The 17008-nt window shown below is 36.2% G+C and overlaps 4 protein-coding genes across 4 annotated transcripts; 1 reads left to right on the top strand and 3 right to left on the bottom strand.

The window, feature by feature from the left end:
• Positions 1–481: 481 nt before the first annotated feature.
• Positions 482–2591, top strand: PHYBLDRAFT_66119 (hypothetical protein; the record flags this gene model as incomplete). Its single annotated transcript, XM_018441590.1, has 10 exons — positions 482–603; positions 675–737; positions 806–979; positions 1064–1155; positions 1216–1384; positions 1457–1590; positions 1652–1897; positions 1957–2137; positions 2209–2297; positions 2383–2591. The coding sequence occupies 10 exons, from the start codon at positions 482–484 to the stop codon at positions 2589–2591; spliced, it is 1479 nt and encodes a 492-aa protein (XP_018287702.1).
• A 1643-nt stretch (positions 2592–4234) lies between these two features.
• Positions 4235–9119, bottom strand: PHYBLDRAFT_172295 (hypothetical protein; the record flags this gene model as incomplete). Its single annotated transcript, XM_018436768.1, has 7 exons — positions 4235–4597; positions 4638–5504; positions 5804–6028; positions 6089–7328; positions 7357–7474; positions 8986–9035; positions 9079–9119. The coding sequence occupies 7 exons, from the start codon at positions 9117–9119 to the stop codon at positions 4235–4237; spliced, it is 2904 nt and encodes a 967-aa protein (XP_018287701.1).
• Positions 9120–10809: 1690 nt separating this feature from the next.
• On the bottom strand, positions 10810–11450 carry PHYBLDRAFT_159822 (hypothetical protein). The gene has a single exon (XM_018434066.1). It carries the CDS (start codon positions 11412–11414, stop codon positions 10977–10979), a length of 438 nt encoding a protein of 145 aa, XP_018287700.1. The 5' UTR covers positions 11415–11450; the 3' UTR covers positions 10810–10976.
• Positions 11451–15403: 3953 nt separating this feature from the next.
• On the bottom strand, positions 15404–16920 carry PHYBLDRAFT_172293 (hypothetical protein; the record flags this gene model as incomplete). Its single annotated transcript, XM_018436767.1, has 6 exons — positions 15404–15498; positions 15573–15586; positions 16296–16358; positions 16384–16426; positions 16726–16805; positions 16847–16920. 6 exons carry the CDS (start codon positions 16918–16920, stop codon positions 15404–15406), a joined length of 369 nt encoding a protein of 122 aa, XP_018287699.1.
• Positions 16921–17008: the final 88 nt, after the last annotated feature.

The raw sequence follows: 17008 nt of genomic DNA, 5'->3' as shown, positions 1-17008 counted from the left end.
TCATTAACCATACAGCAAATGTACATTCAGCAAAACTATAGAATAAATAAAAACATGTGGCCATTGAAACCCCAACTTACTGCAGGACATAAAACCTCGATGCGGTATGTACCACAGCCAGAAATCGGAGCTGATCATCATGAGTTCACTCTTGCCAATCCAAAACAGAACGCGTTTGTAAGACGTTGCACTTTTTGGTTAACTCATCTAAGTTTTACAGTCAAAATCATGAAGTTCATGCCCTCATTATAACAATGAATTTCGTTACTGGAACGTTTGCTTTTTAGGATGTAATGATCCCCCCCCCCCCCCCCCCCCCCTCTCTCTCACACACATTTGGTTATAAAAAAAAATCACTCATCGAAACAATTCGTATAAAAAGAAAGGATCCTGGCCCATCGAGAATTTTTTTTATAAATTATCTACATCTTATACATATTACCCACACCTTCACTCGCACTTCTCTAGACGCATCGATATAATGTCGGAAATCGAGGAAACCATTCAGGTTCAAGTTAATGGGAAAGACAAGGTAGAAATCGACCCAACCTTTGTCGAAAGTGCAGATCCCATAGATCGAGCTGCTGTCCTAAAACTTCTTCGGTAAATTTGAATTGATTCGATACACAAAACCATTCTATAAATCATATCTAACTATTTTGCGTCAATTCTAGCAAGCAAGATCTAAAACTTATCCCTATACTTTGCGTCTTGTATTTCTTAAACTATATTGATCGGTAAATGGTTTTATGTTATTTATTATCGGTTGATTTGTACATACATTAACAATCCATTATTTCATTAGTGCCAATATTAGTAATGCCAAAGTCGGAACATTAGAAGTCGACTTGAATATCTCATTAGACCAATATCAATGGGCACTCTCTATATTTTACTTTGGCTACATCATCTTTGAACTTCCTTCTAATATTATCCTAAGACGTTGGCGTGCGTCCTACTGGTTTGCCATTCTTACATGGTAATGATCGACTGGTGTTACATATAACCTTAGCGTATTTTCTTCTTTTCTTTTCTTTTCTAAATTTACCTTCCATCCTTGTAGTTCCTGGGGTATCTGTGCAACATGTATGGGTGCTGTGGAGAACTTTTCCGGACTTGCCCTGACCCGATTTCTACTTGGTCTTACAGAAGCTGGTACGAATTAGGACTGATTCATTGGAAAACTAGTCTAACTCGGTTAACCACCTATTTTAGGTTTCTTTCCGGGTGTGGTCTACTACGTGTCTACATGGTATACACGCCAAGAAACTGGTTCAAGACTTGGGTTCTTTTGGTCCTTTGGATCCCTTGCTGGAGCTTTTAATGGTCTATTGGGCTATGGTCTTTTACAGATAAATGACAGTAGCTTAGAGTCATGGAAATGGTAAGTATCCAAAATAGAAAACATTGGTGAAAACTATTTGAGTGGAGTAAGACTGAATGTTATTATTTTTAGGATGTTTATTATCGAGGGGCTTCCTTCTATACTCATATCCCCCTTTGTTGCATGGTACCTACCGGATACCCCTGCCACTGCCAAGTTTTTGACAAGCGATGAGAAACAATTGGCTGTCAGACGAATTGCTGAAGGTTCTTATCAGGAATTCAGTTTGTCTTTATTGGAAACTTATTTTTAGTCTACCAATTATAGATGCTGGGCCCGCTCACGATGAATCATGGTCTTGGATGCAAGTCGTTTCCGTATTCATGGATTGGAAGACATATGTTTTCATTGTGATATACATCCTGGGTACCGTCCCCCTGCAAGGGATCGTTCTCTTTTTGCCTTCAATAATTTCCAATATGGGAACATGGTCGGATCCTGTCGTACAACTTCTTACGATTCCACCCTACATCATGGCATTTTTGGGAATTCGGTTTATGGCCCACTGTTCCGGTAAGCCGGATTACAAGGGATACTTTATAGTTCATGAACTAATATTTATAGCTATTTAGGCAACTACTTTGATTCATCCACTCATATGATTGGTATCAACATCATTTTGATGGTCGGCTTTTTGATTCTTATGTTTGCCCCTGTCAGCAATGTCGCTGCAAATTACGTTGGTGCCTGTATTGTCACAATTGCCGTATATGCCAACGCTGCGGTAAAAGCGCCCTGGTTCAACAGCAACTAGTAAGTCTAAAAAAAACTGAAAAAAGGCCTGAGCCATGTACCACAGTCTCTTACACATGCTTGACCGTTAGTGGAGGTCTGACACGTAGAGCTGTAGCTTCAGCCGTTATTGTCTCTGTCGGTACGATTGGTGGTGCAATCGGTGGTCAAATATACTATGGTAAGACCACCAAACTTTGGTTGTTCAAAAAACTTTTTATATCTCTTTTTCTTTTCTCTAACTGAAGTTTCTATCTTTATTCTAGACCCTCCGACATATTTTGCTGGTAACACTATTGCCTTTTCTTGTGTGGGTGCACAGACAATTGTTGTGATCATTGCCAGAACCCTATTGAGCCGTGAAAACAAACGTCGCGAGTTACTGAATCAAGAACAGAAGGACTATGAGCTTCTCAAGTACGGAAGTGTACAAATTGCCGGAGACAGACACCCTGATTTTAGATATGATCTTTAAAGAAGTATCTCGAGTTCTTATTTGGCTTTGTTTTGTACCAAACAAACGACTGGTTCCTTTTAATTGGTATCACAAGCTACTGCCACAAAAAAAATGGGACTCTTTGTCTTCAAATGTATAGAAACTATTATTATTATTATTATTATTATTATTACTATTATTATTACTATTATTATTACTATTATACTTCTGGGTAGTCATAAACTATCAAATAAATTACCATATTTCTCATGGTTAATTTTCCCATCATCTTTAAAAATAACTATATTTTAAGACTCTTTAACTGTTTTTTTTTCTATCTTTGCTGTGTATAATATACGTATAAAGTAGTTATGGGAAATAGACCAAGATCTGTTTTTCTTAAAGCTGACCACGTGGATAGAAGTTTTGGGTTAATCGCATTGTATGGGATATTAATTGACACATAAAAGCTTGTCTACCATTACCGATCAATAAGAAAGAAATGTAAATATGAGCACTTGTATTAAAATTGTTTATGAGCTAATTAGTGAAAGGTTTAAGGGTCTTGTGTTTGCTTCTTGGCTTGTGACCCCAAGACTAACAAGCCCAGCAACTTTAACTTGGTAGAATATTGTAGGCCAAGCTAAAAGATTAATATTTAAATTTCTTATCTAATCACATTTGCTTTCGAGTTATTTAGTGTAGTTCTTTAAACAGGCTTTTATTTTTTTAGTAAAGGTTTAGAATGGAAGATTTTTAGGTGCTCTCGGAATGTTACTACAAAGTAAATAAAAAACTCCTGCTGATAGCAGAAAGTGTTCCGTTTTTAGATGTATATTTTTTCAAAAAAGGAACAATATCTCAAAATTCTGAATAAAAGACGTACCTGCTCTCTAGCAGGTATAAAATACTTCTGATACCTATATATATAAGTATAGTTTGACTACTATCAGCACAGCCTGTGAAAATAGTTTTTATTTCATTGCCCTGTGCCACTTTTTTTTTTGGTTCTTTGTTTGCACTATAGACTGGTATCTCTTTTAGTCAAATTAGAATAAACATGGCACAGTTGACATAAACCCCTTTTTAATAGTGTTATTTTTGTACTTCATTAACAATAAATCCAAAATAAATAGCTTTTTATTTGCCATACTTTCAAGCAAGGTTTTAAAGTGGGTGTTGTGTTATGGCAAAATCAAATCAAATTGCCATAACGTCCAAATAAGGAGTGCCTTTATTTCCCACAAAAAATGGGCAGTCACTTTTTTTTTTTTAAAAAAAAAAAGAAATGATAATAGGGGGTTTCATTAGGGGGTTTCATTATCTCTTAGGATTCGGATTCGGATTAGGATTCGGAAAGCGGATGTTAAACCTGTAGCCAATGAGAATGATTATAAAATGAAAATTATTGAGTCCCCCTTTTTAATTAATCGTTTTATTCTTGAACCTAATATTTTATTCTAAGCAATTAAGTTAATTTCTATTGCTTATATTGGAAACTTAGCTTATAAAAAGTTGATATACAAAGTAGAAATATGTAAGAGAGGCAAATAAATTGAGAAACTTTTGCTCTAAGTATTTCAAGACGTCAAAATGAGCAATCCTAAATTTCAATCCGAAAGCCTTCGGATTAAATCTATACATTTTAATTCTATTCAGATTATTCTCAGCCAATAATTTCATCATTTAAACACCCGCTTTCCGAATCCTAAGAGATAATGAAACCCCCTAACATCACTAGCCTTCGTATTTGTAACTGATGGCAAATGTAGGAATGATTCTTCTTTAGATAGATTCAAGCCGATACTGTCTTCATTGGAGACCTTTCTTAACGCGGTGTAATAGTTGAAAAGCTTTAGATGAAATTTCATTCTTTGTAACGACATCGGTATTGATGTTGTCATATTCACCAGGCCATTGTCAGTACCCGCATAGTTAAAGTCACCAGGATTCACAACAGTTCGGTCCTCCGCCTTGGTCACACCTTTGCCACATTTCTCAATTGGACTTCTGCTATCTTGAGGGACATCTTTAACATTATGGAGCTTTGATTTGGAACGAATTGCCATCTGTCGGAAATATAACTGTTGTCTTTTTTTCGGCGAGTTCGTTTCTGATCTTGTTAACCATCAAATAAGATTTATATCTCGATTCTTTATATTTTTCAATCGTCCGGTATAACTGATCCTTGTCATCTGTTGTCCCCCAATTTGATTTACATTCTTTGATTTTCCTTTGGAAGTTACTGTCTTTCAGAAGATCTAGCTCTCTTTTACGGACAGATTCAAGCGTCTTGACTTCTTCTGTTAAGCTTTGAAGCTCAGAAAAAAGAGCATCCTTTGTTTTTCGTCCTTCTTGCATAATGCTCGGGTTTCTTAAAATCCGTGCTTCATATGACTGTTTTGTCCCCTCTTTTACGGTGCCATGGGTTTTTATTTTCGATCCCAATAATCGCACTGCTTTCATTCCTGGTAGACATGTCATCCGATGTGCAAAATATAGACCATACGATTCACATGCTTTCTGAATCTCTCCCATATCAAATACTGCGTTAAATGTGGCATCTTTGTTTTGGCGCGCTTTGTCTTGAGACCCTATCAGCTCATCCCTATTATACCCATAGAGTATCATTCTACTATACCCTTCCTTTTCTTGCTGGTTGGTATGTGATGGTGGTTCTTCCGACTTGTCTTGATCTATATTCTGGGTCAATAGCTGATATAATGCAACTGAATCCAGGTGTAGTACACTCAATGACGAGAATGATGTTGAAGGACATAATGCGCGAGTAAACTTTATATAACGTGCATATTTAAGAACGTCGTTTGCAAAGATACAGAAATACATCTGATACGCAATTACGTGATATTGCTTTTTCGGAGGCAAGGACTTCATCAACGTATTGCAAATCAACAAGCATACTGACTGTTCGGTGGTGGTGGCCTCAGGGGACTGATGTGAGGTATTCGGGATTGTTTATGGGTTAGTATCTCAATAATGGGAAAAGTAGATACTGTGAGAGTGTTATTTATTAAAGAGACAAAATAATATTGTTTATATCTGCTACTATTCAAATCCCTGTAATTCAAATCCCTGTTGTGTAATGGTTGGTTTACACTGTATGAGTGTGTAGTGTACGTGTGCCTGGTGTGTAACAGTTCCGGAGATTGTTAACTTGCCAGGTTCATTAGCAAGAAGGAACCAGTGTTTGGTTGTGGGGTCTGTTCTTCACTCAATTGTGGTGTGTATACCACAGGATGTTTGACATCTTCTAAATATACAGGCGTATCATTGCTGAAGACCAAGTGTTTAATTACGGACTTGAGTTGATTCAACCTCCTTTCCGGAACATCATCATCCAAAGTCCCCACTTCTTCCAGAAAATCTTGCTGTTCTTCCGCGATGTTCAAATCCTGAACAACGAGCTTGTGTTTCACAGAAGCTTCCTTTCTATCATTCAGCATTTGACTTATCTTCTAAAGTAAAATGAAGCATTAGCTGGCAATTTCAAGCCAATGAAAATGTTTCCACCTTACCTTTTTAAAAGTATGTCTTAAATTTGCTAGACGCTGCTTCGCACTATTTATCTTAGTGGCCCACTTTTCTCCTTCTAATCCGCTTGCTTTTCCCTTTCTTTGTACCAACTTTTTCAGCTTTTTATCCTCTGCACGACAAACATAACGCACATGGTTTCTTATATCCTTCTTTCCAGGTGGATTCCTTGTTGTTGTGGTCGAGATACGCTTTGATTCTCTATTGCGGGCAAGATGGTGGCGAAGTAGCACTAGTATCACTTTGTCCAAAAGCTTGTTAATTATCTTTTTCCCGTCCCACATATTCTCAAAGTTGACCAGGTACATTTCAAGAGCCATCGACATTGCCGACGATGATGCTTTCTCAAGATAGAAGCTCTGTTTATCAAGGCCGAATTCTTTGAAAGAACAAAACAGACTATTCTGCACAGGGTGGGCGTTTAAATTTTCTTCTTTAGCACCACGGGCACCAAAAAAATAACTATACACAACTTGCAGATGTTGGCTTGTGAAGAGACACTTGGAGTCCGTCTCAAATCGTTTAGAGGCAATTAAATCCTTGCCCAACGGCTGGATGGTATGTTTTGGCTCATTAGTTGTAACAAAAGGCAGCAATTTGGCGAGGTTGAATCCAAGAACTTTCTTAATCTTGATATCATTGTTGTCAAAGAAGAATTCGCTAGTCTTCAGCTCACTTATCATCATATTCACGAATGCCGAAAAGCAAAGGGTATAATCTGTCGAGGTAACCATCGAATCTTGTAATCTAGTACACACGAATGTCTTTACAATAGGAGGGAGATCCGATCTGAAGAGGCTGTTTATCTGGACCGTGCACGTTCTCATTTCTTCATATGGCTGTTTATTTGTTGGAGTGGAAGAAGAGTATACTTTAGCTGTGTCTTTTACGACCGAGCCTACGGCAGCCTCAGCTATTTTGTCGAAGTTTTGAGATACGAACTTCTTCCATTCTTCAACATTTTTTAGCCCAGGGCGGTGCTCCATATGTGAGCACATTACTTTTCTGTCACACTTGGCAAGTTGTGCTGCATTCGTTATTATTGCTGCCGGTATAGTCTTTACATTTAGGAGTTTGTTTTTCAGTTCATTTGTTTTATCTTGAGTTTTAGTTTGCTTGACAAGTTCTTCTACGCGGTCTCTCATCGAAGTAAAGAAGCATTCCTCCAAGTCTTTCACCGGCCCTTCTACACGATTTCTTTTGTTGAAACTTTCTTCTGAAAAGCTTTCTGATAAGGTTCGTTTGGTATTACTTTGTAGAAAGGATGGTGGCAAGGTGTTCGCTCCTTGGTAAAAAGTTTCTTGCGGCGTTTTTTTTTCGACGCATTCGATTATTCTTTCTCAAACTTGCGAATATAGCGTTTGTTTGTACTATACATTTCAATTATTATATATTTATTCACAATGTGAATCCGTTTTATATTTATGCAGCTAATCTTACCAGCTCAGTGGATATGTGGTTTGCCAAAATACTTTAGGGTAAAGAAAAATAAAACAAAGAGGTAAACATCCAAGGCGTAGTGCTGGGGTTGACGTAATCAAAAGTTGTAATCAATTGATAAATTGTTCTTCAAGCTGAATATTGGATGAATATTGGGTGAATATGAGCCCCAGTATAAATGACATTTGGGTTTTTGAAGAAGTTGTTTAATAATGGAGTACGTGTAATAAAGGTGTCGAGTTGTGATAGTTCCAAGTTAAAAAAAAGATAAAAAAAGGGGGCAAAGTAAGGGCAAAAAAAAAGGGCAAAAAAAGATCAATTTGTAAACGACTCTGATTGGCTATAATTCTTCCATTGCCACTAGAATTGAGAAAAAGAGCTTTTTTATAGGAAAAATGTGCCATAGAATGCGATATCTAGAATAACTCGCAAAATAGGTTTTCACGTAATGACAGGGAAGGCTTTATAAGCACAATCTTATCTAATATGTACTTGGACTAATTTTGCACTTTTTTTAAAGAAAGGTGTGGTCAGTCATAAATTAGTCTGATTGGCCAAGTTCAAGATGAGCTCGTTTTGCCCTTTTTTTTGAACCTTTTTTTTCGAATTTTTAGTCTGTCCACACCGAGTTTATGCTGGACCTGCCGAATTCTTTCAGGTTCAAAAAAGTATGACTGCCTGTATTTTGTAGTATATAAACTCATCGCCAAATAAGTAAGTCGGTTATTTAAGTTGTCAAAATATTTTAAATACCGAAAATTTGGAGGGGAATTGTGGCAACTTGGGGTCAAAATCAAATTGCTGGAATACAAAAATTTAAACGAAGCCTCACAGATTCGCCAAATAAAGAAGTGGGTGTTTTGACATATCATAACACCTTAGGGAGGTTTGTGCAATTTTCTTAACAAAATTAAAAAGGAAATTGCCCGCCTAAAAAGGAATAGTTTGTCTCATACTTCCAAAAAAGATTTTGTCAAAAGGGCACCTTTTCCAAAAATTTTGTAAGCCCAATTTGGGCTTTACAAAGTGTCTTCAGCCAATAATTGAAGGTTATTTTTAACTGCTAAACTAACGATATATTCAAAGGAAGATGAAGAAGTAAAATATGTTAAAAAATATACTTTTAACAATGTAGATATTATATTAACATGACTTCTTTTATGTCATTCTTCAAAAATTATATATTTGGATTATATATATTACGCACTCTATTACCGATCCTGCAATTAACAATATAGTTTATGTCAATTGATTGACCAAGCATTACCAGACTATCAACTTAACCGTTAATACAAGTTAATGTTCGTTAGTTTAGCTATATTCTATTTCCCGACCGTGACGTGGACCTCAATATGGAAATGAAACTTCAGAAAATTGGTAAGACATTTCTGTCCATATTAGTACATTGGAAAAGAGATTGGTAAAACAAAATTGCACAAACCTCCCTCTTCTCTAACAGCCATAAGACCACCATAAAACCCCCCTTTTTTTCTGTAGTAATTATCAATTTTATATTTTCTATTTTGTTTCGTACCTGAGATACAACATACGCTTTTGAATAAAGAGGGTCTGCATAGTAAAGTTTGGATTGTAAAGTGTGAAAGGAGGAGAAGAAGGCTGGTTAAAAGAGATGAAGTTGAGAGAGGGTGTGTAATAATAAAAGGAAGAATAAGTGCAAATTGTAAAGTCTTTATATACTATTTTAAAACGCCTATGCTCATGAGATGTGATTAAAGGATTTTATTCTTCTTCTTCACTTTATTACGATCCTTAGAACACATAAAAGGGGTCATAGTACTTAATATTTGGTGTCTATCGGAAAACACACCCGAAAATTCTGACCCACAAAACTACAACTAAGAAAATTATTATCAATGATCAACGATTTCTAAATTACTTCCTATCAAAGTTTGAGGACTTTCTGTCTTCTTGATCAGTTCATTTACGTAGCCTTCTTTATCGTCCAGAAAAATATCAATGAATCCCAAGTTTTGGTCCTTATAAAACTTAATTTATTATAACTTAATATATAAATATACTAGCTCGTCTAATTGTCTTTAATTTCTGTAAACCGTACTATGGCTAAATAAAATATAAATGTAACAAATGCTATTTTGTAGTCTATAGTATAAGTACGCAATTATATATATGAAAGATAAATATGCTATGTTACGCGAACTGAATGTACACTGGACGAAAAAAAACTTGTAATAATCATAATTTTATTAATAATAGTTCAGGTGTATTTGCGCAGTAATAGTGTCTCTAAGCCCTCGTTTATATACGCAAGACTATGGCAACATATGTACAGGATATCTCTCAAGACCACACATATTCTTTATATATTACCAAGAGAATTTATCATACTAATATATCTTAACTTGGTCTTAAAGGGTAGCACTCAACCATCTCATACGTTCAGACTCTCAAGTCATTGTTTCTATTATTAATTGGCTTTTATTATTCCATTTTAATACATTCTATACTATATTAGTTTTGATATTTCACAGGTACTTATTGACCACTTTAGTTAACTATGACAACCCATCGCATTATTAATGTTGTCTATATATACCACTCCTGTTTAACTGTTAATCTTTATCTCTTCTCAAGCCCCTTCACTACGCACATAACCCATAATGCATGAATGCTGTTTTCCAAGAAAATCAAGTAAGATCAATATCCCATTTTAACTATCTACTAGATAGTACACTTTAGAGTATTTATATTAAATAATTAATCAAATTCTTACAAAATAGGTCAATCAGCTACACCTCCTAAACCTGCTGAATCGTGTGGCTGCCTAGCAATATCAGACAAGTAACTGTAAGTGATATTATTGCTATATAATAAGATATGTATATTTATTATTCTCGTACATTTACTAATTGAGCCTTCTTTACATTTTTTTGTTACCTAAGAAAAATTGGTGGATAAAAGAATGTTTTCTCAATATTAGGTTATTTTCATGTTTTTTTTTGTAGATGTTTCTTTTTTCAGCCTAGAAACCCTCCAAGAAGATAGTATTATAAACGAAGAGATTCACGAGCCGTAATTTTGGATCGGGTTAAAATAAGATGTTTAAGCCGCAGTATTTCAAAGACAAATAAATCATGTTTTAAAAAAAAACTCCTTAATTTTCAACCAATCTCGATCCATATTTCCTTTAAGATAACCATAACTTTCGAAATAAGCATTATGAGAATCAAGATATTGATCATATTTAAAATAAATACAATTTTACTTCAAATCTATAAAGCTTACAAGGGTAATCATAATGGTTTATTAAAAAAAATTAAAAAGTAAACCACTGTCCCCGATAGGTTTAATAATTGATAAATGTTGCCATTTGGCACACCTGATAGGCTTTGACATAGTTTAAGGTATTCTTCTTCTTTTGCTTCTTTTGCTTCTTCTTTTCAATCTTCAGACTCACATGAAGTCGTCGGTATTACTTATAGGATTATACTCTAATTCACGTTGAGTGACAAATTCACCAATAATACATTTTCCCATGATTGCTGCATGGTGTAATCTTGAAAATGGAGCAAAAGGGAACATTGGCTCTATCGAGACACCGGCCTCACCACCAAGTACAATTCCAGCACCAAGTTTTCCTTTGGTACATACATCATCAAAGGTCACAGGAAACTTTTGAATGATATGATGATATCCAAGGTACTTTTCGCACTCTCTCAAGGTACCATACGCTTTTTCTTGATCCTTTGCTAGGCTAATAAGCCTTTCTTCGTTACTCTTGTCAGCATCTTTTTGCTTCTTTGCTCTGTGAATGATGATAGATGTTCTACGGCTAAATGAATAAAACCGAACAAGTGCGCTTATTCTTAAACATAGACCATATAGTTCCATTTCTTGTTTGGCCCTAAGTTTCTTCAAAATTACGTCGCAGAATGGATGTAGTGTATCCCAATTGTCAATGCTACTTTCGTTTCCGATCTTATCATGATAAAAGAATGCTAGGACATAGTTGAGCAAGGCGTGAATATGATCGATAACACCGAGTATTTCGAGGGTGGGACTATCTCCACGATGCTTGTAAGCAGAAGCGAGTTTTTGAAACCTTGAATGAGAAGTATTAGCCTTAATTATATCCTGCTATATATATATCCTTTTCCAGGATGACTGACAATTTAAGCCCACTTACATAATAGAGAATAACCGAAACTTTTCTGGTGTTTCAGCGTCAGGAGCAGTCGCACTTAACAGTGATCCAGTAGCCACAGTTGCGGCTGCAGTCGTAGTCGCAGATGTAGCTGTAGCTGTAGTTGTAGTTGCAGTTGAATTTGAGGTTGTAGGTCCAGTCCCAGCCGCAGTCGGAGTTGTAGTTATTGTTGTAGTTGAGGCTGATGTCGTAGCTACGGTGGCCGGTATAGATGTGCTTGTATTAGACCTGCTAGTTTTTGTTAACAGTTTCGGATCTTTTGATTCTGATGATTGCTTTGGAATAGGTCGTACAATCTTTGGACTTGCCACAGCTGATGTATTAATTGCTGGTGAGTGTGAAGAGTGTGATGCTTTTGTTGTTGTATCAGAGCCACTTGTTGACTTGGTTACAGTTGTTGAACGATCGGTAGGTCTAGGTTGTCGCGATGTCGTGATTTCTTGGTCCTTCTCTGCTGCATGGCCAGCATGCGACGAGACAATACCAGAGGTAGATGATTTAGCAGATTTTGTACTTCTTGATGTACTTGTATTTCCAGAACTTTCTGTATGTTTTGTAGATGACAAGGAGGTTTCTGTTGTATGACTACTTGTTGATCGAGGATTTGAAATTGATGTGCGAGACGACGAAGATGAACGTTCTGTCTGTTTTAATACAGGAGAAGATGGCATGTTTGATGCTGATATAGTAGCCGCTGTTGAACGAGATATGGATTGTGACCGTTGGTATGATTGTGAGCGCACTGGCGATGAGGATCGTGGCGGGATAGGGGATCTTCTACGAGGAACAGGTTCGCTTTCATGGTGTATGAGTGTCTTGGACGGCACTTGTACTAATTCTTCAGTAGATTTTGATCTGGTTTGTGAAACCGATCCTTGTCGTGAAGACTCTTGTCGTGAAGTCTCTTGTCGTGAAGACTCTTGTCTTGAAGTCTCTTGCCTTGAAGTCTCATGTCTAGAAGTCTCTTGCCTAGAAGTCTCTTGCCTAGAAGACTCCTGTCTAGAAGACTCCTGTCTAGAAGACTCCTGTCTTGAAGGTTCCTGCCTTGAAGGTTCCTGCCTAGAAGACTCTTGCCTAGAAGACTCTTGCCTAGAAGACTCCTGTCTAGAAGACTCCTGTCTTGAAGGTTCCTGCCTCAAAAGTTCCTGCTTTAAAGACTCTTGTTTCACAGGTTCCTGCTTCAACGATTCCTGCCTCAACGATTCCTGCCTCAACGATTCCTGTCTCAACGATTCCTGTCTCAACGATTCCTGTCTCAACGATTCCTGTCTCAAAGTTTCTTGTTTCAAAGTTTCTTGTCTCGAAGCTTCTAACCTCGCAGCTTCTAATCTCGCAGCTTCTAATCTCGCAGCTTCTAATCTCGCAGCTTCTAGTCTCAAAACCTCCTGTCTCGCAGCTTCTTGTCGGGATGGATCTGAACGTAAGGGCTCCTGTCGAAGTGGACTGCTGTTGTGTCGAGGTGAAGGTGACGGGCTGATCATCTCACCTTCTTCAAGTTCTACATCCAAACGAGGATGCTTTTGTGCACGAGAAACAATTTCTTGGGAAACAATGGACTCTTTACGTTTTGGAATACGCATCGATTGGATAATGTCAGTAGATGATTTCCCATGGGACTCATCAATATCAATGTCAGTCGGTGCAATATCGTCTCGGTTACTTGGAGATACTTGCTTGTCATGCGAAAGGGATCGGTTGTAGTCGTGTAGCTTAATTTTTTCTTTCTTAGCAGGCAGTTTTTTACTTGCTCTATGTACCAAGATATGCATACGCATAATTGGACGCCTAACCTTTTTGCTAATTTTGCTCCTAGTCAATAAATATATAAGTATACTCGTGTATGCGTGGATAACAGAAAGCATTAAAGCTCACTTTTCCAACGAGCTCAACTGTCTCATCAGGATCGGATCGTCTTTAGTGTTTAGATGATGTTGTACTGTAGTGAATTCCTACAATAGGCGATTCTACTAGTTTAGCATCAACTCTAAAGAGTTTCTGTCAGGAAGTGACATACCACATATGTGATTTCCAGAGGCATACTCGCTAATTGTTTTTTCAAACTATTTCTTAATGTTTCCGGGAATCTTCCAGTAAGCGTTTTGGGTGTTTTTGATGGTTCTGTGTTTGGTGCCTTTGGGTAAGGTTTTTTGAAGACCATATCATCTTGTCTTTTTGGTGCCGCTACCGGTCTTTTCCCTGCTGCTATGCTATTGTTTTGTTTGGCAATAGGTGTCTTTGTGGTTTTTTTACTAGCTTGGGTAATTTCATTGAGATAATCCAAGACTGGGTTAAACTTCTCAGGAGATTTTGCTCGACGCTCTTCCTTTGGAGGGGGAGGGGGAACAGCCTTTGCTGCCTGAGCGGCTTTATAGGCCATCCGCTGTTCTTCAGTCATTCCTCGGAGGAGACGTCTATATACAAAACTATATTAACACAAGAGGTTAATTTACTAATACAACTTACTCTTCTGCAATAATTTCATCGACATCACGAAGCTTCAAACCACGGCTTTGTGGTAAAGGTGGGGGCCGATCAAAACTTGGAACTTTCCAGTGAGGGTCTGGGACAACATGGTGGCGAGCTTTTAAAGCAGCGTAGTCTCCGAGCTTTGATTCTTTAGATAGAGGTACCCAGCGAGAGTACTTGCCTTCGGTAAGGTAGCTTTCGCGAGTTCCACGTAGAGTATCAGTAGGGTCACGAAATGTGGCGTATATAGCCCTGTCTTTATATGCCAAAGGACTGTCTGTTGGGTAGGTGATCAGAGCGTTTACACAAAACTTCTTAAGTTTATCCTTAAGTTGTTGGGACTCATCGACAGAGGTCATTGTTGGATTCTCTTTGGATGGTGAATTCGTGTAATGTTTCCTGTAGTGATTCAGAGGGAAATCACTTCATTAAAAACAAATCTCACAAGTGAAAATGTCCTACGTACTATCCTGTGAGAGTAAAGATGAATAAGTCTTATAATGAAGAAAAAGAAGAAGAGTGCACTGTATTTTTCTTGTGTGTTTGCGGTTAGGTAATATCTCTTTTGCACCCAGATAAATTCTGGTTTGCACTCAGCGTGAATCAACTGATAAAATAGTAATAATGATTTTATATTTATTTTGGTCTCTCTGAAACCCAAATCAATATTATTTTAGATTGACTTCATCAACCGAAGAGATCCTTTGGTACGCATTGATTTTTTTGCTAGAATATCCAAGCTCATACGTATGCCATGTTGCTGACAGTTATCATTCTGAGCAAAATTATAATGCTATGTTACAGATCTAACATGTAAAGACATCAAACGTTTACTAATCTTTGATATCATTACTAAACTATCCTCATCGCTTTAAAACTTGCACCCAATTACAAATCTAACATTCTATATATTTAATATGCTTCATTAGTAAAGACTTCATTTCCTTTTTGTATCTTTTAAATGCAAAGATTATTTTAACCTATGATTTTAAGCACCAGACGAAATATTCTGCTCTCTCCATTTTAAAAGATCTATTAATGTATCTAAAGTGCAGCCTTTTTATATATATATATTTATACACTATTTATTAATAGATGTTTGAAGGTTTGTCTGAGATATCTTTATGTAAATCCTATACAAACATCCTGATACACACAAACATACGCCACTGTGAATTATCTCTGTTCACCCATTCATATTACGCCATCTTTAAAGCGATGAACATTGAGTACAATCTAGTTGGACAGTCGTACTTCCACAGTCACATTGATTCACACTGAATATGATCAATGAAACCACTCTCTCTTTTTTATATATATAATAATAATGACAATTCTTTTAAACACATATCTTTACTCTAATTCTAAACCAACCTTACCCCCCACTGAACTCCTAAATCAATATAATAGTATTATGAGTGTAGAAACTGTGTAAAAAACTGCGTTATATAGTCTCAACATGGCATTACCAATAAATATTCTAGAAAATGAATTACACGCATAGTACTTTGATAAAAACAAACTAGCTAACATGAGTTGAGCAGATATTCCAAAAATTTCATTTTTAAAAAATATATATGTATTGGTTTTGTTATATTATATTATTAATTCAAGCAAGAAACTTCAAAGCTTCCTTTACAAATAATCGAGGTCCAATAATATTTACAAAGAAATTGAATAGTTCCAGATTTAACTATACTTGATCTTGACTTAATAAAAGGTGGTTTTTTTTTGGAAAAGATATTTCATTAATACCATATATAAGAAAAAAAAACAAAAGACAGTAGCTAATCTATATATATTTGTATATATCTATACTTTTATTTCGAGCAATAGGTTTCCAAGGCAATAATGTGTGTGTTGTATAATCAAAAGAAGAAATGGCAGGTTATAATCCTGATCAAAGCCGATCGAATGAAGTAAATAAGTTGTCGCTAAACTATGATACCAAGATATGTTTAAGCAATATTCAACGATTAATTAAGATATATTGTTGCTTAAAAGACCAAATAAAAATGCCATAATATGTATTATCAATTAAGTTTACATAATATTGCGTAGATTTTCTCTGTTAATGGCTAGCTGTTAAGTCATGCAGTTACTTAATGTTATTAATACAGCTGTTACTAGAATCGTTTGTAGGGCTTGATTTTGGATACCTTGGCCTACATAAATAAACTTGTACATTACTTGAAATTGAAAGGTTTCTGAAGTAATAGCATTATCAAAGGATCTAATTATTTAGTGTATTACAACATTTATAAAGCAACTCTTTACAAAGAGAATTCTTAGGTATCAAAACAAGTTTTAGAGTATGACTACTATATGAAACCCGTTCAATTGTTGTGTAAGCTATTAATACAGGATTTTCTAAAGAATGTATGTATATATATATATAGCAGCTATATACATTTCGTAAAAACAGCTCTCAATGATATTCGCAGATTATTCATCAAATGTATATAAAGAAACTCATGATGCAAGACACTTCTGTTTCCTTTTTATTATTCTTTTTTATTTTCAATTATTTACCAATAATGCAAGAGTGTTGCTTTAAGAGAAGCAAAAACTTTGACGCCAGTTCAAGTAAATCCCTTCTCCTCTTTTTGTCGCTATTATATTAGAAAAGACAATTGTTCGCAAGTTCTTATACCTAGCTCCTTTGATTTTATAATACAACAGCCTTTTCAGAAACCCCACCAGTTCAAAGGGAGGCAGAAAAGGCATTGTGAGTATAACTCACGATAATATCGCACATATCTGACGTAATTACACCACAGTATTGCTCAGTTCAACGAGAAGGTTTCTGCTCGGT

Source organism: Phycomyces blakesleeanus (genome assembly GCF_001638985.1).
Source record: "Phycomyces blakesleeanus NRRL 1555(-) unplaced genomic scaffold PHYBLscaffold_21, whole genome shotgun sequence".
In the NCBI taxonomy this organism is placed as follows: Eukaryota; Fungi; Mucoromycota; class Mucoromycetes; order Mucorales; family Phycomycetaceae; genus Phycomyces; species Phycomyces blakesleeanus.
Note: the sequence above shows the minus strand (reverse complement) of the source record. Positions and strands in the feature narration are given on the sequence as shown.